The 27,929-nt window shown below is 43.9% G+C and overlaps 1 protein-coding gene across 1 annotated transcript; it reads left to right on the top strand.

Annotated features, from left to right (window-relative positions):
• LOC140478582 (thiamine transporter 2-like) lies at positions 1 to 27,929 on the top strand. The gene is made up of 5 exons (XM_072571805.1): positions 1 to 171; positions 14,235 to 15,078; positions 18,984 to 19,176; positions 27,056 to 27,197; positions 27,783 to 27,929. The coding sequence occupies exons 1-5, from the start codon at positions 1 to 3 to the stop codon at positions 27,927 to 27,929; spliced, it is 1,497 nt and encodes a 498-aa protein (XP_072427906.1).

Below are 27,929 nucleotides of genomic sequence, written 5' to 3'. Positions count from 1 at the left end.
ATGTCTTCAGGCTGCACCGGTGCTGGTTGCTGGAATGGAACAGAAAGTAAACAATGGATTTCCACCCCTCTACTTCTATGTGTCATTGGATTCTTCTCAATGATGAGGCCAATTGATTCATTTTTGGTGGCTTATGTAACTGGATCAGATAAAAACGTCACTGCTGAACAGGTATGTGTCCACGACCTTGTCTATCCACAAACTTCATCTTATTCTGTTGTGTAAATATCACTGGCTTAATACAGCAACCGAAATATTACAATTTCTTCAAGTGTTTCATTAGTGAAATGTGGATAATAGCAACCTTCAGAGAGACCTGTAGCTTGTAGTTTTGCATAAGAACTAGGAGCAGGAGTAGGACATTCAGTCCCTCAAGCCTGCTCTGCCATTCAATAGGATCCTGGGTGATCTAGTCTCGACCTCTGCTCCACTTTCCTGCCCACTCTTGCCAGTGCATAAAGGTGTTGGGAGGTACAGGACATTGGTGATGTCACTTTTAGAATACTGCATACAATTCTGGTCACCCCTCTATAGGAAAGATGTTATTAAACTTGAGAGGGTGCAGAAAAGGTTTACAAGGATATTGCTACGGTTGGAGGGTTTCAGCTAGAGGGATTCAGCTGAATAGGCTGAGGGGTGACCTTATGGAGATTTATAAAATCATGAGAGGCTTGGATAGGGTAAGTGGGAGTCCAAATCTAGGGACATAGGATTAAGATGACAGGGGAAAGATTTAAAAAGGAACCTGAGGGCTAATATTTTCACACAGAGGGTGTATGGAATGAGCTGCCAGAGAAAGTGGTGGAGGCTGGTACAATTGCAATATTTAAAAGGCATCTGGATGGGTATATGAATAGGAAGGGTTTAGAGAGATATGGGCCAAATGCTGGCAAATGGGACTAGATAGGTTAGGATATCAGGATGGCATGGACAAGTTGGACCGAAGGGTCTGTTCCCGTTCTGTACATCTCTATGATTATGACTCTCCATAACCTTTCAACCTGTTACTAATTAAACATTTGTCTATCTCCTCCTTAAACTTACTCAATGTCCCAGCATCTACCATACTCTGCAGGAGTGAATTCCAGATTTACAAACTTTGAGGGAAGTAATTTCTCTTCATCTCTGTTTTAAATTTGCCACCCATTACACTAAAATTATTGCCTCTCATTCTAGATTGCTCCACATGAGGAAAGATTCCCTTTACATCTGCTTTGTCAATCTCCTTTAGCATCTCGTATACTTTAATGCGGTCTCCTCGTACTCTTCTAAACTCCAGAGAGTTTGGGGAGAGGGCAGGAAGTGGACCTGAGGGATGCCGGATCAGCCATGATCCTATTGAATGGCAGAGCAGGCTCAAAGGGCTGAATGGCCTCCTCCTGTTCTTATTTCTAATGGTGTTATAGGCCAGATCTCTCCTCCATTTCTTCTCAAAAGACAAACCCCTCACCTTTGGAATCAATGTAATGCCCTTCCGCTAAACTGTCTCTAGTACAAATACATCCCTCCTCAGGTAAAGGGACCAAACTTATACACTATACTCCAGGGGCAGTCTCATTAATGCCTTGTATGGTTACAACCTAGAATCCCTACTGTGTGGAAACTGGCCCTTTGGCCCAACAAGTCCACACCAATGCTCCAAAGAGCATCCCACTGCATACCAACCCCCATTACCTTACATTTACTCCTGACTAATGGACCTAACCTACTCATCCCTGAACATTATGGGCAATTTAGCACAAACAATTCACCCTAACCTACAGATCCCTGAACACTATGGGCAATTTAGCATGGCCAATTCACCTAACCTGCACATCTTTGGAATGTGGGCGGTAACCGGAGCACCCGGAGGAAACTGACACTGACAGGGGGAGAATGTGCAAACTCCACATGGACAGTCGCCCGAGGTTGGAATTGAACCCAGGTCTCTGGTACCATGAGGCAGCAGTGCTAACCACTGAGCCACTCTGCCACCGTAACCACTTTATACTCTATTCCTTTAGCAATAAATACTAAAATTATAGAAACATCGAGGCTTATAAAATCATGAGGGGCATAGATAATGTGAATAGCAAAGGTCTTTTCCTTAGTTCAGAACTAGAAAGAATGGGTTTAAGGTGAGAGGTGAACGATTTAAAAGGGATCTGAGGGGCAACATTTTCAAACAGATGTTAGTGAGTGTTTGGAATAAACTGCCAGAGGAAGTGGTAGACTTATAACATATAAATCACATTTGGATAGGTATATGAATAGGAAAGGTTTAGAGGGATATGGACTAAATGCAGGCAAATGGGACTAATTTAGTTTGAGAAACTTGGTCAGCATGGATGGGTTGGATCAAAGGGTCTGTTTCTGAGCTATATGACTCTTTGCCTCTAGTATTCCTGTCATGATACCAAATAGCCATTACAGTTGATCCTGGTAGTTTTGGAATTTGCCTGCACATGTCTATTGAACACTAGTGCTGATCACACTTTGATATAACCCTTGGATTCTGGATTAGTGGTGCTGGAAGAGCACAGCAGTTCAGGCAGCATCCAAGTAGCTTCCTTGAATAGCTGGTGTTTAACATCAAGCAACACATGCCCTCCCTAGCTGCAATATCGATGGTCTGAAACAACACATGAAATAGAGTGAATTCTGCAAAGTAGAAACTTCAGTAAAAACAGAGGAAGTGCCAGAATGGGAGCGTAGGGGGGAAATTGCGGTCTCTAAAGAAGGAGGCCATCTGGTGTGTTCTATGGTGGAACTGGTCCTCCTGGGAGCAGATACGGCGGAGGCGGAGAAATTGGGAATACTCTAAGAAGGAAGCCATCTGGTGTGTTCTATGGTGGACCACAATTTCCCTTCCCACGTGGTTAAAGATGCCCTCCAATGCATCTCGTCCACATCCCGCACCTCCGCCCTCAGACCCCACCCCTCCAACCGTAACAAGGACACAACGCCCCTGGTGCTCACCTTCCACCCTACAAACATTCGCATAAACCAAATCATCCGCCGACATTTCCGTCACCTCCAAAAAGACCCCACCACCAGGGATATATTTCCCTCCCCACCCCTTTCCGCCTTCCGCAAAGACCGTTCCCTCCGTGACTACCTGGTCAGGTCCACACCCCCCTACGACCCACCCTCCCATTCTGGCACTTTCCCCTGCCACCGCAGGAACTGTAAAACCTGTGCTCACACCTCCTCCCTCACCTCTATCCAAGGCCCTAAAGGAGCCTTCCACATCCATCAAAGTTTCACCTGCACATCCACTAATATCATTTATTGTATCCGTTGCTCCCGATGCGGTCTCCTCGACATTGGGGAGACTGGGCGCCTCCTAGCAGAGCGCTTTAGGGAACATCTCCGAGACACCCGCACCAATCAACCAAACCACCCCGTGGCCCAACATTTCAACTCCCCCTCCCACTCTGCCGAGGACATGGAGGTCCTGGGCCTCCTTCACCGCCGCTCCTTCACTACCAGACGCCTGGAGGAAGAACGCCTCATCTTCCGCCTCGGAACACTTCAACCCCGGGGCATCAATGTGGACTTCAACAGCTTCCTCATTTCCCCTTCCCCCACCTCATCCTAGTTTCAAACTTCCAGCTCAGCACTGTCCCCATGACTTGTCCGGACTTGTCCTACCTGCCTATCTCCTTTTCCTCCTATCCACTCCACCCTCTCCTCCTTGACCTATCACCTTCATCTCCTCCCCCACTCACCCATTGTACTCTATGCTACTCTCTCCCCACCCCCACCCTCCTCTACACTTCAGGCTCACTGCCTTTATTCCTGATGAAGGGCTTTTGCCCGAAACGTCGATTTTGCTGCTCGTTGGATGCTGCCTGAACTGCTGTGCTTTTCCAGCACCACTAATCCAGAATTTGGTTTTCAGCATCTGCAGTCATTGTTTTTACCTTACATGGTTCTAATAGACATCAGTTGACAAATAATCCTGAGTGTGCAAGGAACAATACTGACAACCAACTTGGGATTGTCAGCTGGGTCTGTAGGCCGGTGTACAAGCATGTACTGGGAGATTCACATTCTAATACACAGGATCCTATTCTTTGCTCACAGAATGAATGTGGACTCACTGAGCCTGTTTCAACTCAACAAAATAGCTGGTCTCTGCTTCATTGTCTTGACCAATTAGAGAGTCATCCTGCCTTGCCTAAGATTTAAACAGAGCTCGGCAGTTAACTGGTAGTCATCATTAGCTGGTACACTTTATGGTAATTGAGTCAAAAAGGCCCACCAACGCCTCTACTTCTTCAGAAAGCTAAGGAAATTCAGCATGTTCACAAGGACTCTTACCAATTCTTATAGATGCACCATAGACAGTATCTGCTCTGGATGCATCACAGTTTAGTATGGCAGCAGCTCTGCCCAAGATTGCATGAAATTACACAGAGTTGTGAATGCACCCAACTAGCCAAGACCAGCCTGACCTGGATGGTAATCTTAGACTAGGCAAACCAGTCCATTCCTTCCATTGACTCCGTCTACACTTCCCACTGCCTCAGGAAAGTAGCCAAAGATCTCTCCCACCCTAGTTACGCTCTCTTCCACCCTCCTCCATCAGGCAGAAGATACAAATGTTTGAAAGCGTACCAACAGATTTAACAACAGCTTCTTCCCTTATGAACAGACCTCTCCTATATTAGCTTTGATCTTTCTCTGCACCTTCTCTGTAGTTGTAACTCTATATTCTGCATTTTGTTCCATTATTCTGATGTACTCTTGTAAGGTATGATTTGTCTGGTTAGCATGCAAAACAATACATTTCAGTGTATCTTGGTACATGCGACAATAATAAATCAAATTAAATACCTCTACAAATCAGGTTCCGCTTGCCAACCAAACAGCACTCTCCCCTTACAACACTATAAATGGCATTAGTAATGTTATATTCCCTTTATTTTAGTATTTTGTGTGAATTGTCTGGATGAGGGCAAGCTGAAAAACTTTGACAAAAACGTATTCTTTTTTAGCTCTGTTCAACCAGGTAATGACAATTTAATATAGATTCCATTCAGTTCTTCATTCTTACTAGTTCCTTGGTTCTGTAGTTTTCCTGGGGTTGTTTGTTTTTGTATCAAGTCAGACGAAAAGGGCTGAATTTTATGATATTTTTAGCTGCGTCATTTTCTTCCAGTTTTATGGAGAGATTCTCTCCAAAGCCCAGATTTATTATGCAATCATCCCAAACTCACCACATTAACTAGCCACCCCACCCCTATGCTGCCCTCCCATTTGATATTAACCCCATTCTACCACTCGCTGTAGCTGGAACTCCCCACTGTTGGGATATCCCAGAACAGCCCAGCACCCCTTGTACCAGGATCATTATTGGAAGGCTGTTACACACCTGAACAAGTGCTGGAGGTGTGGATCCACCCTGTGTGCACAGGGAATGGTAGAGAAGGGGAAATTGATGCTGCGTTTTTGTGGATAGGGTGCTGGTGGATGTGATGATGCAGAGGAAACTGTCCACGTACCCCAAGACTCGCTGTGAGATCAGCGGCACCAGAGCTTCCAAGCCCTGGTCTGAGATTGCCACGTGATCTCAGCCATCTGAACAGCCACAGCCCGAAGGTCAATACCCTTCTCCACTCTGACAGAGTAAGTGCTAACCTCTTCTTTCCGATATCTTCCACTCACTCCATCTCTGCCCCTGCACCAACTCCCACTAAGGCACATGCTCTACCACTCTCACTTTCACAACATTTTTCCTCACTTTCTCTCAGTTGCTTAATCCCTGACTCCCACTCTGCTAATCCAGCATGCCCTATGTTCTGTCTACTATCTCACATCACCACTCCCCCACCTGCATCAGCACCAACATGTGTCAGCCACTTTCATCTCATGCAATAACCCCTTCGTCTCATTACCTGGAGAAAATGAACATACTAAACAGCTAAAAGTGCCATGGTGGGTGGCAGACTGCCTGACATTCCCTATGAGGACAGGTTCCTGACCTGACCTGACTTTACCCAAACCCCTGACCTGATCTCGGAGACTGCCGTGGACTCGCTATGCCAGGCCTCCCTGACTGAAGGCTGTTATGCTGATACGGCTGAACACCGTTCCTCTTCAATTACGAGACATTCATTTGGCCAAAAGTTGTCTGTTGTTTGCAAGGCTGGAACACACAGTGCAGTGTAACACTGACAGACCACAGTGCTGTACAACAACAGATACACTGCCCTTGACTTCTGACAAGCCTCCTGGCATTATGTTTGCACTAAAAGGGAAGGCAGGGCAAGGAATGGCAGAGATGCTGTGGGCATCCAGGTAGGCATAAACTGAGAGTTAGTGTGTGACCCTGAGATGCAGCCTGGTCCAGACCATGAGCTGACACTTGGTGCCAAGTATCTTTGTAGCAGCATTGCAATGAGAGCAGTCAGTATACTGCACACCGCTGCAGTAAAGAGCCAATGTCTTCTATAAGGAGTTTGGAGATGTGTCAGATGTTAAGGTCCATGGAGATGGGTTGGGTACAGCTACAGTCCTGGAGTGTGCCCTGAGACGTTGGTGACTTCTGTCCAGGATGGCAATTTGGAGAAGAATCCAGTGAGTTGGAGTCACCAGACTGTGACTGTCACAATGGGGACTGTCAGCAGCTAGTTCCTATCCTGGACCTGGACAAGTATCAGGCAAGAATTGGAATTAACGAAGGGGATAACAAACTATAATCCTTGAGAAAGACATCTCACTGCTCCCCAACAAAAAGCTTGAGCACCAGAACTCTGTTTGAAATGTGACTTATTGCTCCTGACCCCATGAAAGATGGACTGCTCATGTGATTCTCCCTGACGTGTTTAGGTCCCTGTAAGATTCTGCCACAGGTTCGGTTGAGTTTTTCCGCTGTTTCCCTATTCCCTGTTATAAATTCTCCTGTCTCTATCAGTAATTGGCACACATTTGTCTTTGCTAATCATTTCCCTTTCACATAATTACAGGAGCTTTTACAAATAAATTTTGACTCTCTCACTTCCTTACTTTTTTTTTATTCGATCAGTTTTTGGGTCCTTTTTTGCTGAATCTTAAATTACTCCCTATTGTGAATTTATTATTTTTCCTTCCTACCAAAGGAGATTTTAATCCTCTTTGCTTGAACGATTAGAACAGCAACATAGCAACAGGAGTAGGCCATTCAGCCCCTCACGCCTTGCTCTGCTATTCAATGACAGCATGGTTTTTCTGTGGCTTAACTTCATATGCCTGCCTTGGGCCCATATCCCTTGATGTCTTTGTTTAATAAAAAGATTGTCTATCTCAGATTTAAATTTAACAACTGAATCATAAAGGAATCTATATTTTATGATATGAATGATGGAATTCAGTCTGAAGCTAGGGTCTTAAATCTAAAAAGAAACTATGAAGGTATGAGGGCATGAATTGGCTGTAGTAGATTTGAGAAACTGCAATAAAAGTTAGGAATCTTTAAATTCTCTTGTTAATCCTGGTTGATCACTTTTCCTATTTTTATTTTCTTTGATTTGATTTATTATTGTCATGTGCATCGAGATACAGTGAAAAGTATTGTATTGTGTGTTGTCTCCAGATACCTTACTCCATTCCAAGATGGAGGCACAGAAGGATATTCCAGTCAGACCTCCTCTGCACACAGACTGCTTTGCCTTTTCTTTTCTCCTCTTTATAGCTATCCTCCACCCTCCCCTCACCGCCCACCAACTTTTAACTGCCCTGCCCAGAGAGTGGGGTTGAGGGAACGGGTGCAGCCAAAGCCTGGGCTGGAGCAGAGTGTGTGGGTTGCGACCGAGTGTGGGCCGAGTGATGGGCCGGGTCCTGGAGCAGCAGGGGATCAGGCTGGGGCTGGTGGAACAGTGTCAGAGTGAGTCCTGGTCAGAGGCCAGCAGGTGGAGGTGGTGTGGCCTGGTGTTCTGGGGCCAGATAGCACGGACCCATGTTGGAGAGGGACTGAACATCAGTACTTTACGGTCACTTTTGTTCTCGTTCTGAACTTTTTAAACTTTGTTCCCAACGCTAACCTCTTTTTTTACACTGTAACAACACTCAAGTATCTGCACCCAAGGTAGCGCCAAGAGGTGATGTTACAAACTTTTCACTGCACTCATTCCAGTGTACGTGATGATAAAGACTATTCTAGTCTATAAGTACATCAGGATAATAGAACAGAATGCGGAATATAGTGTTACAACTACAGAGAAGACATAGAGATAGGTCAACTCTAATATGCTGGAGGGAGTTTATAGGTGAAAATGCCACTAGGCTATAAATGCCTCTCAGCTAAACCAAACCTCCCTCAGGTGAACCACAAACAACTCACCCCGCCCTGGCTAAACCAAGGAAGGCTAAAGCCGTTATCTCCAACCCCCACAATTCTTGCCAATGAATCCTTTCTTCTTCTGAAAACTGTCTGAGCTTCAACCAAACTGTTTTGCACTTTCAGTTTGACCTGCGTTGAGGTTTAGGTCCTAACTTCTCTGGTTGTGACCTGTTGCCATTCAACATTAAATTTCTGCTGAGGCTGCAGCGTTCTTCCTGATTCCTGTGACGGGTCCTTCTCCTGATAAACCTCTTCTCTTGCAGTCAGCATCAAAGCAACGGTGTCATGTGGTCAAGAAAGCTCCTTTCAACGATCAAACACTCCCCCTGGCACTGTTTCCTTTTTGTCCAAAGCCAGTTTAAGTCAGGTGTCCAGTCCAGGGGAGAGACTCCAGGGACTGAATCCCTTGTCACTCCACACGATTCTGTCCTAGGTTTGCAGCAGCAATCACAGCAACAAACAGATAAGGAGCCGACCGATCACATTGAAATATTCGCACAGATAGTAAACCAGGAAGTTAAAAGTAGGGACCCGGATTCAATTCCAGCCTCAGGCGACTGACTGTGTGGAGTTTGCACGTTCTCCCCGTGTCTGTGTGGGTTTCCTCCGGGTGCTCCAGTTTCCTCCCACAGTCCAAAGATGTGCAGGTCAGGTGAATTGGCCATGCTAAATTGCCCGTAGTGTTCAAGGATGTATATGATGCATGAGTCAGCGGAAATACAGGGTAATGGGTCTCAGATACTCTTCAGAGGGTTGGTATGGACTTGTTGGGCTGAAGAGCCTGTTTCCACACTATAGGAATTCTAATTCTAATTCTATTTAATAGCCTTCACTTTTAATTCAGGTTTCAGATAGTGAAGTCCTTCATTTAAGAATGCTCATACTTACACGGGTGTAATTTTAAAGACCGATATATAAATGCTTCCTGTACTCAGGAACAGCTACTTTCCATTGTCCTGCAGTGTGTTCAGACTTGTGTACAAATTGACTTGTGATCAGACTCCAGTATGGACTCCATTCCCAACCTGGAGACTGCTTGTGGTATTTTTTAAAAAATGTATTTCACATGAGTTATTTCTGAATCATTATGGGAAAAATTTTGAAATCCAAAAATGCAAAAGGCAAGGCAGGCAGTATCAGGAGGGAGAGGGACACAGCAAGGCAGGCAGCATCAGGAGGTGGAGAAGTCGATGTTTCAGGTGTAACCCTTCCTCAGGACTGGGGGGGGTGGATGTAGGGGGAGCTGCAGATAAAGGGGGTGGCGGGGACAGGGTGGTGAACTGCAGATAGGTAGTGACAGGTAGAGGGTACGACCTGGTTGGTCAATGGGAGGAATGAATCCAGTTGGTGGCAGAGAGCAGTGGAAGGGAGGGGGAGGGGCTGGGGAGGAAGTTGGGGGATGGGGAGGGAGGTTATTTGAAATTGGAGAACTCAATGTTGAGTCCTCTGAGCTATAGGCTGCCCAGGCATAAGATGAGATGTTGTTCCTCCAATTTGCCATTTGATTTGCTGTGGCAATGGAGGAGGCCAAAGATGGTCATGTTGGAAAGGGTTTGGGAAGGGGAGTTGAAATGGATGGTGACTGGGGGGTCCGGTCAGCCCGTGCCGGCCTGGCTGAGATGCTCGGTGAACCGTTCCTTAAGTTTACGTTTAGTCACCCCGATGTAGAGAAGACCACATCGGGATCACCTGATGCAGTAAACTAGCTTGGAGGAGAGCTTGTTTAGGGTACCAATATTCTGGGGGAGGGAAATTTGCTAATGCTGTTCAGGAGGGGTTAAAGTAATTCAGCAGGAGGATGGGAACCTAAATTGTAGTTAAAGTGTCCAGAAGGTTGAGCGTTGTGAGGTCAGAAATAATGTTTCGAGGTCGCAGGAGATCACTAGCAAACAGGAAGATGGTTTGAAGTGTGTTTACTTCAATGCCAGGAGCATCCGGAATAAGGTGGGTGAACTTGCAGCATAGGTTAGTACCTGGGACTTCAATGTTGTGGCCATTTCAGAGACATGGATAAAACAGGGACAGGAATAGTTGTTGCAGATTCGGTGGTTTAGATGTTTCAGTAAGAACAGAGAAGATGGTAAAAGAGGGGGAGGTGTGGCATTGTTAGTCAAGGACAGGATGACTGTGGCAGAAAGGACATTTGAGGACTCATCTACTGAGGTAGTATGGGCTGAGGTTAGAGGCAGGAAAGGAGAGGTCACCCTGTTGGGAGTTTTCTATAGGCCTCCAAATAGTTCTAGACATGTAGAGGAAAAGATAGCCAAGATAATTCTGAATAGGAGTGAGAGCAACAAGGTAGTTGTTATGGGGTCTTTAACTTTCCAAATATTGACTTGAGTTTGAGTACTTTAGATGGATCATGATTTGGAGATGCCAGTGTTGGACTGTGGTGTACAAAGTGAAGAATCACACAATGCCAAGTTATAGTCCAACAGGTTTAATTGGAGGCACTATCTTTTGGAGCGTTGCTCCTTCATCAGGTAGTTGTCTCCAAAAACTAGTGCCTCCAATTAAACCTGGTATTGTGTGATTTTTAACTTAGATGGGTCAATTTTTGTCCAATGTGTGCAGGATGGTTTCCTGACACAGTATGTAGACAATCCAACAAGGGGCGAGGCCACAGTGGATTTGGAACTGGGTAATGAACCTGGCCAGGTGTTAGATTTGGAGACAGGTGAGCATTTTGGCGATAGTGACTGCAATTTGGTTTTGTTTACTTTAACAATGGAAAGGGATAGGTATATACAGCTGTTATAGCTGGGGGAAAGGCAATTATGACACAATTAGGCAAGATTTAGGATGCGTAGGATGGAGAAGGAAACTACAGGGGAGTTTATTCAAGGAACAGCTACTGCAGGTCTTTGATATGTATGTACCTGTCAGGCAGGGAGGAGGTGGTCAAGTGAGGGAACTGTGGTTTATTAAAGAAATTGAATCTCTTGTCAAGATGAAGAAGAAGGCTTACGTGAGGATGAGATTTAAAGGCTATTAGGGCACTTGAGAGTTACGAGGTAGCCAGGAAAGACCTAATGAGAGAGCTAAGACAAACCATGAGGACATGAGAGGTTGCTGTTGGATAGGATCAAGGAAAACCCTGAAGCTTTCTATAGGCATATCAGGAATAAAAGAATGACCAGAGTAAGATTAGGGCCAATCAAGGACAGTAGTAGGAAGTTGTGCGTGGAGCCCAAAGAAATGGGAAAGCACTAAATGTATATTTTTTGTCAGTATTCACATTAGAAAAAGACAATGTTGTCAGGGAGAATACTGAGATACAGACTACTAGACTGGATGGGATTGAGGTTCACAAGGAGGAGGTGTTAGCAATTCTGGAAAGTGTGAAAATAGGTAAGTCGCTAGCTAGGATTTTCTGGGAAGCTGGGGGAAGATTGCAGAGTCTTTGGCTTTGATCTTTCTGTCCTCATTGTCTACAGGAATAGTGCCAGAAGACTGGAGGATAGCAAATGTTGTTCCCTTGTTCAAGAAGGGGAGTAGAGACATCCCTGGTAATTATAGACCAGGGAACCTTACTTCGGTTGTGGGTAAAGTGTTGGAAAAGGTTATAAGAGAGAGGATTTATAATCATCTAGAAAGGAATAAGTTGATTAGAGATAGTCAACCTGGTTTTATGAAGGATAGGTCATGCCTCACAAACCTTATTGAGTTCTTTGAGATGGTGACTAAACAAGTGGATGAGGATAAAGTGGTTGAAGTGGTATATATGGATTTCAGTAAGACATTTGATAAGGTTCCCCTATTGCACAAAATACGGAGGCATGGGATTGAGGGTGATTTAGCGGTTTGGGTCAGAAATTGGATGGTTGAAAGAAAAAAGAGGGTATGGTTGATGGGAAGTGTTCATCCTGGAGTTCAGTTACTAGTGGTGTACCGCAAGGATCTGTTTTGGGGCCACTGTTGTATGTAATTTTTATTGATGGCCTAGATGAGGGCGTAGAAGGAAGGGTTAGTAAATTTGTGGATGACACTAAGGTTGGAGGAGTTGTGGATAGTGCTGAAGGATGTTGCAGGTTACAGAGGGAAATAGTTAAGCTGCAGTTGGGCTGAGATGTGGCAAATGGAGCTTAATGTGGAATAGTGTGAGATAATTCATTTTGGAAGGAACAACAGGAAGACAGAGTACTGGGCTAATGGTAAGATTCTTGGTAGTGAAGATGAGCAGAGAGATCTTGGTGTCCATGTACATACAGCCCTGAAAGCTGCCACCCAGGTTGATATGGTTGTTAAGAAGGCGTACGATGTGTTAGTTTTTATTGGTGGAGGGATTGAGTTTTGGAGCCACGAGGTCATGCTGCAGCTGTACAATACTCTGGTGTGGCTGCACTTAGAGTATAGCGTACAGTTTTGGTCACCGCATTATAGGAAGGATGTGGAAGCTTTGGAAAGGTACAGAGGAGATTTACTAGGATGTTGCCTGGTCTGGAGGGAAGGCCTTATGAGGAAAGGCTGAGGGAACTGAGGCTGTTTTCATTAGAGAGAAGAAGGTTGAGAGGTGACTTAGTTGAGACATATAAGATAATCAGAGGTTTAGATTGGGTGGACAATGAGAGCCTTTTTCCTCAGATGCTGATGGCTATCACGAGGGGACATAGAGGCATGATAGATATAGGACAGATGTCAGAGGTAGGTTCTATACCCTGAAAGTAGAGGGGCGTGGAACGCACTGCCTGCAACAGTAATAGACCCACCAACATTAGGGGCATTTAAATGGTCATTGGATAAACATATGAATGAAAACAGAATGGTGTGGGTTAGATGGGCTTCAGATTGGTTCCACAGGTTGGCGCAACATCGAGGGCCATAGGGCCTGTACTGTGCTGTAATGTTCTGTGTTCTATTTTCTAGATGCAGGAGAACCTCTGTCTGACCTGGAAAGTCTGGATGGAGGTGAGGGTGGTTGGTGTACCAGCAGGTTTTGCATCTTTTCTGGTTGCTGGGGACGGTACCTGGGGGTTTGGGGTATTTGGTGGGGACAGTGGACCGAACCAAGGACTGTGGAAAGGAGCGGTCCTTGTGGAAGGCAGAGAGGGGTGTGGAGGGGAAGATGTTCTTGGTGGTGGTGTCTCATTGGAGTTGGCGGAAGTGTTTGAGGATGATATGTTGGATGCAGAGACCAGTGAGGTGGTAGGTGAGGACAAGAGATCTTGGTCTTTATTGCATTTAAATGGGGGGGGGGGGGGGGCGGTTGGTGTTTAGAGCAGTGGAATGGGGAACGCAGGAAGTGGGGTAGAGGACTATCTGGATGACAGAGGAAGGAAAAGCATGTTGTTTGAAATAGGTGGATGACTGGGATGCTCAGGAGTGGAATGTCTCTTTGTTGGAGCAGATATGGTGGAGATGGAGGAGTTGGGAGAATGGGATGGAGTTCTTGCAGGATACTGGGTGGGAGGACGTGTATTCCAGGTAGTTAGTGCTGACACTAAGAGGCATGCTCATTAACTGCGATATCTCTCAAATTGTGTATTAATAAATAGTTACAAAAATCAATCAATGATATAATTTTAATGAAGTGGAATATTGGGCAAAAGAAGTAAACTACTAAACAAGTTGGAACTTTTATTTTAATTTTGATCAGCCAAATATTATACAATTGGGGTCATAGAGTCAAGGAGATCAACAGCTCGGAGAAAGTGCCTTCGGTTTCTCTGGAACACTGCAGTGGGTCAAGGGCAGAGATGTCAGTGTGGGAGGAAGGTTGTAGGGTGATGAGGACAGGCTACTAGAGGCTGATGGTGTTGTTTATGATCAAAATGGAGGTTCCATGTAGCACTCCCCAATGTGCATTTGACACCCACAATTTTGTATATTTGGATATTGCTTTGTGTTTTGTTCTTAAGCTTATTACTAATTTTATTTTTATTTAATGCATTGTTTCTTTTTAACATGTACTTTTCCTATTCACTTTCAGATCATGAATGAAGTATTACCGGTAATGACTTACACTTACTTGGCAATGTCAGTACCTGTCTTCCTGCTCACAGATTATTTAAAATATAAACCAGTTATAGTTTGTCACTGTATTGCCTCAACTATTGGTACGAGTTTAACCATCTTTGGAAAACATGTTTCGGTCATGCAGCTTTCAGTAGTTTGCTATGGTATAATGGCTGCTACTGCTGTCGCTTGTTTCTCTTACATTTACAATATTGTGAGTTTGGAGCACTATCAGAAAGTGACAAGTTACTATCAGAGTGTCACATTGATTGGACACACCTTTGGTTCAGTACTGGCGCAAGTCCTGGTTACTGTTTGGAGTGTCTCTTATTTCTGTTTGAACATTGTCTCGCTGGTTTCTGTGTCTGCAGCCCTCCTTTTTTCTATTTTCCTGCCAATGCCCAAGAGAAGCATGTTCTTCCACAAGATAGAGAAATCTGAAACAATCCAAAATCCACCATTACCTGAAGCTGTTAGGCCAGTGTCTGATAGCACCAGTTCTGCAAATAACATGGAAACACGGACACTCTCACATCTCCCTGTGACGTTGGATGGAGAGGTACAGAAACAAGATGCTGATGGTCTGATGAAGGGAAAAGGTCATCACAGTGTAAAAGATGTCTTTGTCCAACTGTGGTCTGATTTCAAAGCTTGTTACACTTCTCCACAACTGCTCTGCTGGTCCATTTGGTGGGCATTAGCCACTGCTGGCTATCATCTAATCATGAACTACATGCAGGTGCTATGGAATCACATTGAGCCATTCCAGAATGCCAGGCTATATAATGGTGGAGCAGAGGCTGTGTCAAACATTGTGGGTAAGTAGAACATTAATCATCCCGGTCCTCATTAAAGTAACTAGCTATTAACACCTCTTCATTACAGCAAAAGGAAAGATGTTACAAGAGTGGTTAAGGTGATGGAAGATATGAAAGTGTATTCATTTGCTGGTGTACACAGGAGATGGAAGGGTGTCTTGAGGTAACACCAAACTGGAGAGAACTGATCCATTCAGGTACCAGCCAAATGGTGGGCCATTTTGAGCAGCTTATGATGTGAAATGAGCTGAAAATGTGTTGCTGGAAAAGCGCAGCAGGTCAGGCAGCATCCAAGGAACAGGAGAATCGATGTTTCGGGCATGAGCCCTTCTTCAGGAATGGCTCATTCCTGAAGAAGGGCTGATGCCCGAAACATCGATTCTCCTGCTCCTTGGATGCTGCCTGACCTGCTGCGCTTTTCCAGCAACACATTTTCAGCTCTGATCTCCAGCATCCGCAGTCCTCACACTATGATGTGAAATGAGTCAACTTTTTGGAGCAAATCAGAAGAGTAGCAGGAAAGGGAACAGATTAAAATCCGAATACTCCGTGGAGCAAATAGAGGGTCTACTGGTTTGTTTTAAAAGGAAGCAAAATGTTCAGATAAAGCAATGGCTTATCTTTGTCATTTTACTGTTTGTAAAATTATTGAAAGAATAAAATTAAGTCCAATGACACCTGAAGCTGTGACAAGATTTGAGTGGATCAAAGGGATCTTGACCTGCTTGTTTCTGAGCTCTCACTCCTGTTTCTCTGAAGTTCAATGTGGTTTGACTCATGCCTTCAGCAGACTATTTGTACCAGATGGGGCAATATTGACATTAACTCACAGAAGAATTAGATGTTGGTAACGTGATGTGAAGTGTTCAATAGAAATGTAATACAGATGTTAGTATATACATACACCATAGTCACAGGCTGATAGCCAGCTGCACACTCCCATTGACATGCATGCTTTCAGTGATGCCAGTGAAGACGGGGTCTGCCAGCTTTAAACCCTTAGGTCACATGCTGCGATACAGTGACACTGGCAGCACGGTGACTCAGTGGTTAGCACTGCTGCCTCACAGCACCAGTGATCCGGGTTTGATTCTAGCCTCGGGTGACTGTCTGTGTGGAGTTTGCACATTCTCCCTGTGTCTGTGTTGGGTTCCTCCAACAATCCAAAGATGTGTAGGTTAGGTTGGATTGGCCGTGCTAAATTGCCACATAGTGTCCAGGGATGTGCAGGTTAGGTGCATTTGTCAGGGGTAAATATAGGGTAGGGGGTATGGTCTGGGTGGGTTACTCTTTGGAGGGTTGTTGTGGACTTGTTGGGCCAATTGGCCTATTTCCACACCGAGAGAATCTATGATGATATTATGGACGAGTCCTAGAGCTCCACAGCATGGACAGAGGTCATTCGGCCAAACTTGCCGATGCTGCCCAGTGTTCACAATTTAAACTAGTTCCAATGACAGAGTAGGACGCTCCACTCGGAGCTCCTCTCTCACAGACTCCTTTTCCTTCTTTTTTGTCTCCTCTTTGTAGATTTTTTTCTCCCCCTCCCAACTTTTGACAGCCCTGTCCACCTGGAGAGTGGAGTCGAGGGATGGGACATGGCTGGATATTGGTCGGGTGGGGGGGGGGGGGGGGGGGGGGGGGGAAGTGAGCACGGGATGGGGGTCACTGTGGTGGGGAGGGGGGAGTGAGCATGGGCTGGCGGTCACAGTGGGGAGGGGGAGGGGGGGAAAGGGGGGGGGGGGGGGGAGTGAGTACTGGCTGGGGGTCACAGGGGGAGGGGGGAAGTGGAGTGAGCATGGGCCAGGGATCGCGGTGGGGCGGTGGAATGGGTGCAGCCCAGGCCGGGCTGGACGTGTTGCTGAGTGAGTCCTGGCCAGATGCAGCAGGGCCTCCTGCTCTGGGGCTGGATGGCACGGACTCACAGTGGAGAGGGGCTGAACTTCAGGACTTTATGGCCACTTTTATTCTCATTCTGGACTTTTTAAACTTTGTTCCCATGCTCCCCCTTTTTAATTCTGTAACAACGCTTAAAATATCTGTACCTAGGTGACATTACAAACTTTTAACTGCACCCAGTTCAAGTGACAATAAAGACTATTCTATTTATTCTAGTTCTAATACCTATAGTCTTTTAAATAACTGTAAGAGGTAACACAACACACTCCTTTTTTTAAAGAAAGAAATCCAAAACGGATAAACATCAACTCATATTGTCAATGTGATAGTTATACAAACATGATTAATAATTCAAACTTCAACGTAACCCTTTGGAAGTTCAACATCCTATCCTGATCTCTCTGCTTGTTGCTGTCACTCAACATCATTCACAAACTTGTCTGAGTTTCTCCTCACTCTTCGCTGTACAATTGGCAAGTTATATTCGGAGTCGAAAAGTGTGGCACTGGAAAAGCACAGCAGGTCAGACAGCATCTGAGGAGCAGGAGAATCGATGTTTCGGTCTTAAGCCCTTCATCAGGAATGGGAGGGAGGAGGAGAACGTCAAGGCAGGCATCCTTCTCCGGTCCTCACTTTCTCCATGTTATATTCTGGCCTGAGCTGGTTTCTGTTCTTTTGCAGTGTAGTACCATGAGTAGAAATGACTTCATATGATCTCGGTGAAGGTGGGTACTGCAGATGCTGGAGATTAGAGTCAAGATTAGAGTGGTGCTGGAAAAGCACAGCAAGTCAGGCAGCATCCGAAAAACAGGAAAATCAATGTTTCCTGCTCCTCTGATGCTGCCTGACTTGTTGTGCTTTCCCAGCACCACTCTAATCTTGACTTCATACGATCTAGTATGGTTGTTTTTCAGAAATCCACATTGGCAACCAAGCATTTGAACCTGATTGGATTGGTTCCATCTCTTCATTTGTGAATGAAACACAAATTCCATACACAAACAAAAACAGAAATTGCTGGAAAAGCTCAGCAGGTCTGATAGTATCTGTGGAGAGAAATCAGAGTTAACATTTGGGTCCGGTGACCTTTCCTCAGAACCTTTCCTCCAGCTGTGGGCCAAGCTCAATCTGTTTAGATCTGTTTCAGCAGTGATTTATCTTTTATAATGAGTTAGGATTGTTATTAGAACACAGCACATTCTAATGATGCTGGTATCTATTGATTATGACACTGACTGATTAATACTGGTAAGTTGAATTGCCTTACTGACCACATGAGTCCCACAACCATGTGAATAGCTGGAGACCTCAGGTCGGAAATGGGGAGGTTGGGGAGAGGGCAGGCAGTGGGGTTGGGGATCAGGTATCAGAGCCAGCATCACCAGGCCGGCTCTGATGGCAAGATTGAGAGGGTGGGGTGGGGAGGGTGGTGACACCAGCTTTGGGACCACAGGGGCTGGGGATGCTGGGGTTGGTGGGGAGCAGGGGGTGCGCCAGGCTCTGGGAGTGTCAGGTTAGGGATTGGAATCACATCAGGGTGGCATTGGATCCTGTGAGGGTGGGTGAGGGTGTCAGATCCTGGGGTGTCTTGTCAAGATCGGGGGTAGGTGTAGCTGGGCGTAGTGAGCTGAATACAGGGTCTGATTAACAACAATTTCACAGGGGGGATATTATGTATTTAATAATATTTCCTGAGTAACTCTTAATTTCATGGGAACCAGCCAAAGACATTGTTATACAGATGATTTCAAAGGGCTCCGGAGTGTAGGGAATTTGCCTTGTCGAGTCCTCAGTTTCCCTTTGGAGTCTGATTAAATAAGGATGCTGCAGGGTCCCCATGCACAACTCCCACCAACACTGGAATAGTTAGACCACATCCCCAGTGATTATGACAAACAATCCACTGTTGGTTAAAACAGTATGGTGGCATGAAAATCATTGTCTAAAACATTTAACTGAATTTCTGGGTGTGATCAATGACGCTGCTTCTTTTTCTGTTATTTCAGGGGCTTCTACTTCTTTTGTAATTGGACATGTCAAAGTAAATTGGACAACTTGGGGGGAACTGATACTGGGAATCTTCTCAGCTGTGAACAGCGGTATATTATATACCATGGCTTTGTCAAACCATATCTGGGTTTGTTATGTTGGTTATGTTTTATTCAAGGGCTCTTATATGCTGCTGAATACTGTCACAATGTGAGTATGTCATTTAATGAAAGTAAAACAATTCAAATGATGAAAATAATGATTTAAAAAGTCAGGGCAAGAAAAGAACCAGACTTTTCAATTGAACCTTCTTTTACTGAATTTTGAGGTGAACTGACAATTCTGATTTGGAGATGTCGGTGTTGGATTGGGGTGTACAAAGTTAAAAATCGCACAACACCAGGTTATAGTCCAACAGGTTTAATTGGAAGCACACTAGCTTTCGGAGCGATGATCCTTCAGCAGATGATGAAGGAGCTGCGCTCCGAAAGCTAGTGCTTCCAATTAAACCTGTTGGACTATAACCTGGTGTTGTGCGATTTTTAACTTTGATAATTCTGGAACTTACTGACTAAAGAAAATTCCACCCAAAATGTGAACATCTTAAATTTTGTCCCAATCCAATTAGTTAACGGATTTCTTTTAAATCTCTTGCAAATCCAATTTGTAAAATTGCTAGTTTCAAATAATTTACTCATTGGTAATCTTGCAAAGGCAGTAGAATTCCATCTTCTGTTGTTGGAAAATATAAACTAATAGAAAATTTATTATAAATGTTGTGTACAAAGTTGGGTATCCATTGGAATTTTGGAAGGGTGAGAGTTTCCCACTGCAGCTAGTCCAGAACTTGAGTCAATGGTTTAAAAAGTGACATTGTCCTTTTTTAAGGCACAAAAAACAGAAATTGCTGGAAAAGTTCAGCAGGTCTGGCAGCATCTGTGGAGAGAAAGCAGAGCTAACGTTTCAGGTCCAGTGACCCTTCCTCAGCTAGTAGTTAGGAAAAGGTTGTTTTTAATGCAGAAGGTAGGGTGGGAGGAGGGAGTAAGGAGCAAACGATTGATGGAGGTAGAGCACAATTGGACAAAGGAGTGAACAACAATCAGCCTGGGATAATGAATGGCTGCTACTGGCACTATTAGTAGTTAACAATGGGTTGTGTGTAATAGCAGATCATGTGAAAACAAGGCCTGGTGTGTGGGGACTGGGTAAGGGCATGGGAGATGGTGCCTCAAACCCTAAAGTTGTTGAACTCGATATTAAATCCAGAGGCTGCAGGGTCCCCAAGTGAAAAATGAGGTGTTGTTCTTCCAGCTTGCACTGAGTTTCACTGCAGCAAGCCCGACACAGAGACGTTGGCCAGGGAACCTTCTCTCTAGTTTGGTCAATGTTGTTGATACAAACTTGGCTGACATCACCTGGATTCCTTCCTGCCCAATCCAATTTCCTCTCCATCACCGAGGAGATGTCCTTAACCCGGGCACTGGGCAGGAAACACAGCCCCTTGGGCCAAGAAAAGAATCTATCTCCCTAATTATACTGTCCCTGACCATAACTACATTCCTCTTTGCTCTCCGCAACTTCAGTAGTTCCTTACACCAAGTATCGGTAGTAGTTCACTCATTCTTCCTGCAGTCTCTTTTGCCACAAAGCTTTTCCTGAAATAATAGCTCCTAGATCCTCGTACTTGCCTCACCTGAATTCACACACTCCTGTCTCTGATCTGAGATCAGATTTGAATGAGCTAATCTGAGGGATATGATCAACTTCTGGAGAAAAATGCCCAGGTAATTTGCCCCTTCCCTGATTTGACACAATGTCTGCAGGTTGGACTCCAGCTTCTCAAACCAATTCCAAAATTCCTCAAGGTGCAAACTCTTACTACAGCTTCCAGCAGTTCCAACATACTGCAGCAGCCACACATCACCTGTCCTACCTTCATTGTCACATTTAATTTATTAGTGAATTACTCTAGCTCTTTACATTGTATTTTTTCACACCAGTTTCAAGCTTGTATTTAACAAGCCATGTTTAAGGAATCAGAGATCCAAACACAAACACTTTACAATAGCGGCTGGAAATACTTATCAATCCCATTCGCCAATCCACCTACTTTCTCTTTTAATGGACTAGGCCAGACCACTCAAAACATTCTTAAGCAGACCCAGACCATAATTTTGCGATTTGTTTCGGTCAGTGTACAGTGAAAATTATCCGGATTAAGTTGGCGAGGTCGACTATTAGATTTTAAAACAGACAAAAATTTATTCAAGAAATTATACAATGAAACACAAAGAACCCCTACAGAACTAGACTTAATTATGCTGTTCTGAATATGCATAACAGTCCCAATAAGCAAATTCCCTTTAAAAACCTTAATTAATGGAACACATGCTTACACGTAGAAGTTGAGGGGCAGAAAGTGAGAGAGAGAGTTTCCACACAGCTCCCCATTGAACTTCCCCGTTCAAGACTGAACAGCTTAGCTTAGCTCGAGAGGTGACCCTCCCCTTTCTTTATACAGGTCCCTTCTAAAACCTGACCACTTTGGTCTGAAGTCTCATCTATTTACATATAAACAAAAGGCCTATCAAAATCCTTTTCATCTCTGTACCAAACCAGACTGATCAGAGCCCAGCCCAGTTTATTGTCCTTCTGAAAAAAAAATCAAGGATAGAGTCTCCTTGAGCCTTTAGAAAAAAAGGGACTAGCTTTGTGACACCTCTCCCCTTAAAAAAATGAATCATCAATACCAAAAGATGGCTTCATTTTTCACCCTTCAAAACCTGGTTAGTACTCTAAACACACATATACACTACACAAACTATATACATGTAAACATGCACAATCCCAAGCAAATTAAGGCTGCAGTACACCTACCACCGATTGCCTCCATCTCGAGTCTCGATAACTCATTGGCTAGCACGTTTTTGCAATCTCCCACATGCACAATTGTCAAATTGAACGGCTGCATCAAGAAGCTCCATCTAAACAGTCTGGCATTTTTTCTCCTCAAATGTCAAATGGGTTGAGATCAGTGTATATGATTGTCTCAGATGCATTGCTGGTAATATAAACACTGAAATGTTGTAATACCAACACCAAGCTTAAAGTCTCCTTCTCCACCATTGAATATTTCTGTTGATGAACGTTCAACTTCCTAGAAAAGTACCTGATGGGACTTTCTATTCTGCAGGAGCATCACACCAACACCCACATCTCTGGCATTGACAGCTGCTTTGAAAGGCTTTGTGTAATCCGTTGTGGCTAATACTGGGCAGTGGTTAACACAGCGTTTAGGCTGTCAGATGCCTTTTGACAGTCCACTGAAACTTCTTGCATTTTTTAACAATTCAGTGAGTTGAGCAGCCATGCTGCTAAGGTTCGGTACAAACTTTCGGCATAATCTGCTCAATCCCAGGAATCGTAGTACTGCTTTTTTGTCAATGGTGTGGGAAATTCCCCAATTACTTTCATTTTCGCATCCCGTGAGGCCATTTGTCCATGTCCAATAACATGCCCCAGGAAGCTGACTTGGGCTTTGGCAAATTTACTTTTAGCTAGGTTTACCACCAAGCCTGCCTTCTGAAGTCAATTGAACAAGTCTGATAACTGCTGTAAATATTCCTTCCATGAATGACTAAAAATCACCACATCACAGATATACACCACACAGTTGGGTAATCTGGCAATGACCTTATTAGTCAGTCTCTGAAATGTGGCTGGAATTTCTTTCATACCAAATGTCATGACTTTGAACTGATATAATCCACCTGGCGTTATGAAAACCAAAATTGCCTTTGCTCTCTCTGACAGAGATACTTGCCAGTAGCCTCTGAGCAAGTCCAACTTAGAAATGTAAGTTGCTAGTCCCACTTTTTCAACACAGTCCACTAACCGTGGAATTGGATATGCATCAGTCTTTGTAATGGTGTTGACATTGCGATAGTCCATACATAACCATTGGGTACCATCTAGCTTTGGTACTATGACTCTGGGTGAGCTCCAGTCACTGTAACTCACTTTGATTATACCAAGTTGGAGCATGCACTCCATCATTTGTTAAGTAATAACACACAGGCATGCATTCACTTTCTCTGTAAATGCCTTTTGATATAACTATTGTAACTCCCCATCCTTCTGCTGTAATTCAGCCAGTTTAGTAGAGCTAAAGACACTGGCATGTTTACCTATTTGCTCCTTCTTTGTTCCACTTATCTAATCGAAGGAAATTTTGGATAATCGCATGTCAGCTTCTTTATCTGTGCCTTTTGATCTCTCCTGCTTTAGCTTGTGTCTCTGTGATGTTGTGATCACACAATCAGGGAAAATGCCTGGATAAACATTCTCCCTGTCTTCAGTTGCCTGCTGTATCATTTACAAGGACAAATTGTATTCCTGGAGCTGACAGTTTGTCCAGTACTCCTACCACAAATTCTCGACTCTTCTCTGGACTCTCTAGCCTCACTTTACATAACTGAGCACTTTTTGTCTCACCATGAATTCCTGTTACCATTACCTTTTCTGGCAGTAGTCCCTCAGGAGTACATATCTTCTCATCCTTCAGCATCACAGACTGACAGGATCCTGTGTCCCTTAATATTGTAACCTCCTTACCTATTACTTCCAGCCTATGTGAATAAACTTTACCCTTGCATGTGTATATTTTTTAAGCAGATCTGGCACTTCCTCCTTAACCAACCTCTGATCATCTTGTACACTCTGAGGCAGTTGTCTAACTTCCCTTGTGCTTTTTGTTACTAGTCCAACAAAACTTCCAGGCTTGTCTGGTTTTCCTACATCTGGCTTTCTCCTTGCCCACCAACACTCTGATTTCATGTAGCCCACTTTATTACAATGAAAACACCGGGGCTTTTTAATTTCTTTGTCCCCCCCTCAAGGGTTTCTTTTTTACCCTGTGGTAAGTTCTCCTTATGATCTTCCCTGAGATCCACCTTTTCCTTTCCATGTGGGGATTTCTCTTTGCCCCAGTGTCTATCCCTTATGGGCTAAAATTGATTCTGGAAGCCAAACCATGTTTTATGGACCAGCTCATAATCATCAGCCCCTTCAGCTGCTAACCTTGCTGTTTTAACTCTCTGCTCTTCCATATGAGTTTGCACTAGATTAGATTAGACTAAATTAGATTAGATTACTTACAGTGTGGAAACAGGCCCTTCGGCCCAACAAGTCCACACCGACCCGCCGAAGCGGACCCACCCAGACCCATTCCCCTATATTTACCCCTGCACAAACACTACAGGCAATTTAGCGTGGCCAATTCATATAACCTGCACATTTTTGGACTGTGGGAGGAAACCGAAGCATCCGGAGGAAACCCATGCACACACGGGGAGAATGTGCAAACTCCACACAGTCAGTCGCCTGAGGCGGGAATTAAACCTGGGTCTACTTCAGGCAGTGAATTTTTGAATTCCTCCAAAATAATTACCTCTTTAAGGCCATCACAGGCTTGCTTGCTTTTTAAAGCTCTTATCCATTTATTGAAATTATTCTGCTTGATCCTTCCTGGGTCCTTCCTTACATTCCTGAAACATTGTCTATAGGCTTCTGGTACAAGCTCATATGCACTTAAAATGGCTTTTTTCACCTCCTCATACTCCCCAGATACCATCTCTGATCGTGATGCAAATACCTCACTTGCCCTACCTATAAGTTTTGTTTGGATCAACAAAACCCACATTGGCACTGGCCACTGCATCTGTTTTGCCACCATTTCAAATGAGATGAAAAAGGTTTCCACATCCTTCTCATCAAATTTAGGCAATGCTTGAATATATTTAAACATTTTCTCACTCGGCTTCTGACTACCAGGGGCTTGCTCATCCTCACTCTCTTCCTCACTGAGCCTACCCTCAGCCTTTATCTCCAGCCTTTTAAGCTGATGTTCATTTTTAAGTGTCAGTTTTTGAAGTTCAAAAGCTCTCTCTTTTTCTTTCTCCGCTCTCTCTTTTTCCCTCTCTTCTGCTGATAATCACAGCTCAAACTGTTTCATTTCTGCTGCCCTTTCATCATCTCTTGCTTCTAACTCAAGCTGCTTCATTTGTAATTGAATTCTTGCCATCTCTATAGATTCTGATGGTTTCTCCAGCAAGTTTAAATGCTGAGCTACTACTGTAATCATCTCTCCTTTCCTCACAGGAACAGGTAGTTCCAATTCCTCCAGCTTCTCTGTTCTCTCTTGTAACTTGGTCTTATTCGCTTTTTGCAAAATTTCCAAAGTCATCGCATGGTGACTGAAAGGCCATTCCTATCCCAAGCTTTGTCTACCCAACCAAACCAACACCTGAAATAAAGACACTAGCACCAACCACTCACTGTTTAAAATTCCGCAAAGAGCCCTGAATCTGTTATGGACTAGGCCAGACCACTCAAAACATTCTTAAGCAGGCATCCCCAGACCATAACTTTGTAGCTTGTTTCAGTAAGTGTGCAGTGAAAATTACCCGGAGTAAGTTAGGTTGACTACTAGATTTTAAAACAGACAAAACATTATTCACAAAATTACACAATGAAACACAAAGAACACAATAAAGAATCCCTACAGAACTCAGCTATCCAAACTAGACTTAATTATGCTGTTCCGCATATGCATAACAGTCCTAATAAGTAAACTCCCTTTAAAAACCAGTATAAATGGAACACATGCTTACAGGTTGAAGTTGAAGGGCAGAAAAGCAGGTTTCCACACAGCTCCCTGTTGAACTTCCCAGTTCAGGACTGAACTAAAACTGCTCAGCTCAGCTAGAGATGTGACCACTCCCCTTTCATTATACAGGTCACTTCTAAAACCTGACCACTTTGGTCTGAAATCTCATCTGTTTACATATAAACAAAAGGCCTCTCAAAATCCTTCTCATCTCTGTACCAAACCAGACTGATTGTCCCTCTGAAAAAAAATCAAGGATACAGTCTCCTTGAGCCAAGGAACAGCTTTTAGAAAATAAGGGTCTAGCTTTGTGACACTCTGCGCTCCCACTGCATGTGATTCATGATGTCTGTCTGTTGCTGACCTGTCACTGAGTCCCCCTGCCCCTGGATCCAGAGGAATTACTTCCTGCAGTAAAGTTTATAATCTAACCACCTCCTTTCCCCTTCATTAAGTTCCCACTTTGAACCACATTCACAGAGATGCTAAATTAGTGTCTGATTCACACAGCGAAGGCTCCCTCACTCTGACTGCACTTTTTACTGGCCACGTGGTTTCCAAATCTGTTTCTGACATTGAGCTTCAATGCACATTTTAGTCTTACCTCCTATTACAGTAATCAACACCCCATTCAGACAAGGGATTTCGTTGTCTGAATAGATAACTATAAGGGAGCCACTTTTTAAAATTAGGCTACTTTTAACTTAATTAAAGGCAATTAATCCACGATGTGAATCTGATTTTTACTCTAATATTGCATTTGGAAAAGATTTGCCAGCACCTTGAAAAGATATTTAGACAGACACAAAGTGGGACACTGTATGTTCCCAGAGGTGGCAAAAGAGCTTTAAACGAAAGGGATGTAAACCATTAATTTAGAATGGCTCCATGGTTGGCATGGGCCTGTTCCTGTGCTGTACTGTTCTATGTTCAAATCCAACTTTGAACCAAATGCCCAGGATGTACTCACTGGGCCTTCATCTCCCCTCACGTTGACCCTGTGCTCCACTGGAGTTTGAAGTTTTGATTGATCTGGAAGACAATAGTTATCAAGGGGTGGGCAGAAGCAAGCAGGAAATTAGACTTGAAAGCACAAGCAGATTTGCAGTGACTTTATTGAATGGTAAAGCTGGCTGGAAATGCTGTGTGGTGTATTCCTGCTTTTGGACTTAAAGAAAAATACAGATTTCTTCGTTTAAAGCTGTTTTGCCACCTCTGGGAACATACAGTGTCCCACTTGAAAACCTCTCTCAATCGACAGCATTAGAGTCTGATAATTAGTTCATTGGTGGAATTGGGAATATGTCACAAACAAGCACTTATTTATACCATCTAATATATAGCATTAGTTTCAATGATTACAATATGCAGATTTAACATCATTAAGAAGATTGTGTTTGAATAAAATATTTCCAAATCTAGGTTTCAGATAGCAGCTAACGTGGAGATGGGGCATCATGCATTAGTGTTTGGCATCAACTCTACGGTGGCCTTGATACTCCAAACCATCCTAACCATTGTTGTGATTGATTCAAGAGGCCTAGCTTTGGATATTATCACCCAGGTGCATTCAATATCCATTTCTACTTACATGAGGACTTGCTTCCAATTGTTTCATTTCTTTACAGTTACTTTTTTTCATTGCTTGCATCATACAATTTTAAAGCTTTAACGTTCTCAGTTATTGTATATTCAAAAAGAACTTTCAAAACAAAATCATTGTTCAGAACGATGAAAAGAAAACAAAAGTACACAGACTGGTCACAAGATTGGAGTGAGGCAATGTCAGATCGAGCCTGTTGTACAAACCAACGCCAATATCTGTCATTATCCAGATTGTGCTCAATTCTTCAGGAGAGAGCCACCTCCAGACAGAGCAAATAAGGCACCATATGGTATTAACTGAGGCTGATACAGCAACACATTGACACCCACACCTTCAGTTAAATGCAGCAGGGATAATGTCAATGCTTATTTTATCTAATAATAGCCAGATTGTAACTATTACTGAAAATAAGTGAACAGTGAAGCCTGTCTTAGGGGTTTGGAAGCTGGCTTTTTGGAAGATGGCTGTAACCTTTCCACTGAACCAAGCTGGAAATATCCAGAAAGACCAGCAATAAACTAAATGGCTGTTTTTCTTTTGCAGGTTCTCATTTGGGGAAGTTACTTTGCAGCAATAGCAGGACTTTTCCTAATCAGAGGAATCTACACACTTTTTACAAACAGACGGGCACAGATTGTCAGTACAAATACCTCTCTCTCCAGAAATGAGAGAGAAATTACAGCGTTGTGA

Source organism: Chiloscyllium punctatum, chromosome 6 (genome assembly GCF_047496795.1).
Source record: "Chiloscyllium punctatum isolate Juve2018m chromosome 6, sChiPun1.3, whole genome shotgun sequence".
Taxonomy (NCBI): domain Eukaryota; kingdom Metazoa; phylum Chordata; class Chondrichthyes; order Orectolobiformes; family Hemiscylliidae; genus Chiloscyllium; species Chiloscyllium punctatum.
The sequence above is the reverse complement of the archived record's forward strand: the minus strand, read 5'-3'. Positions and strand labels throughout refer to the sequence as shown.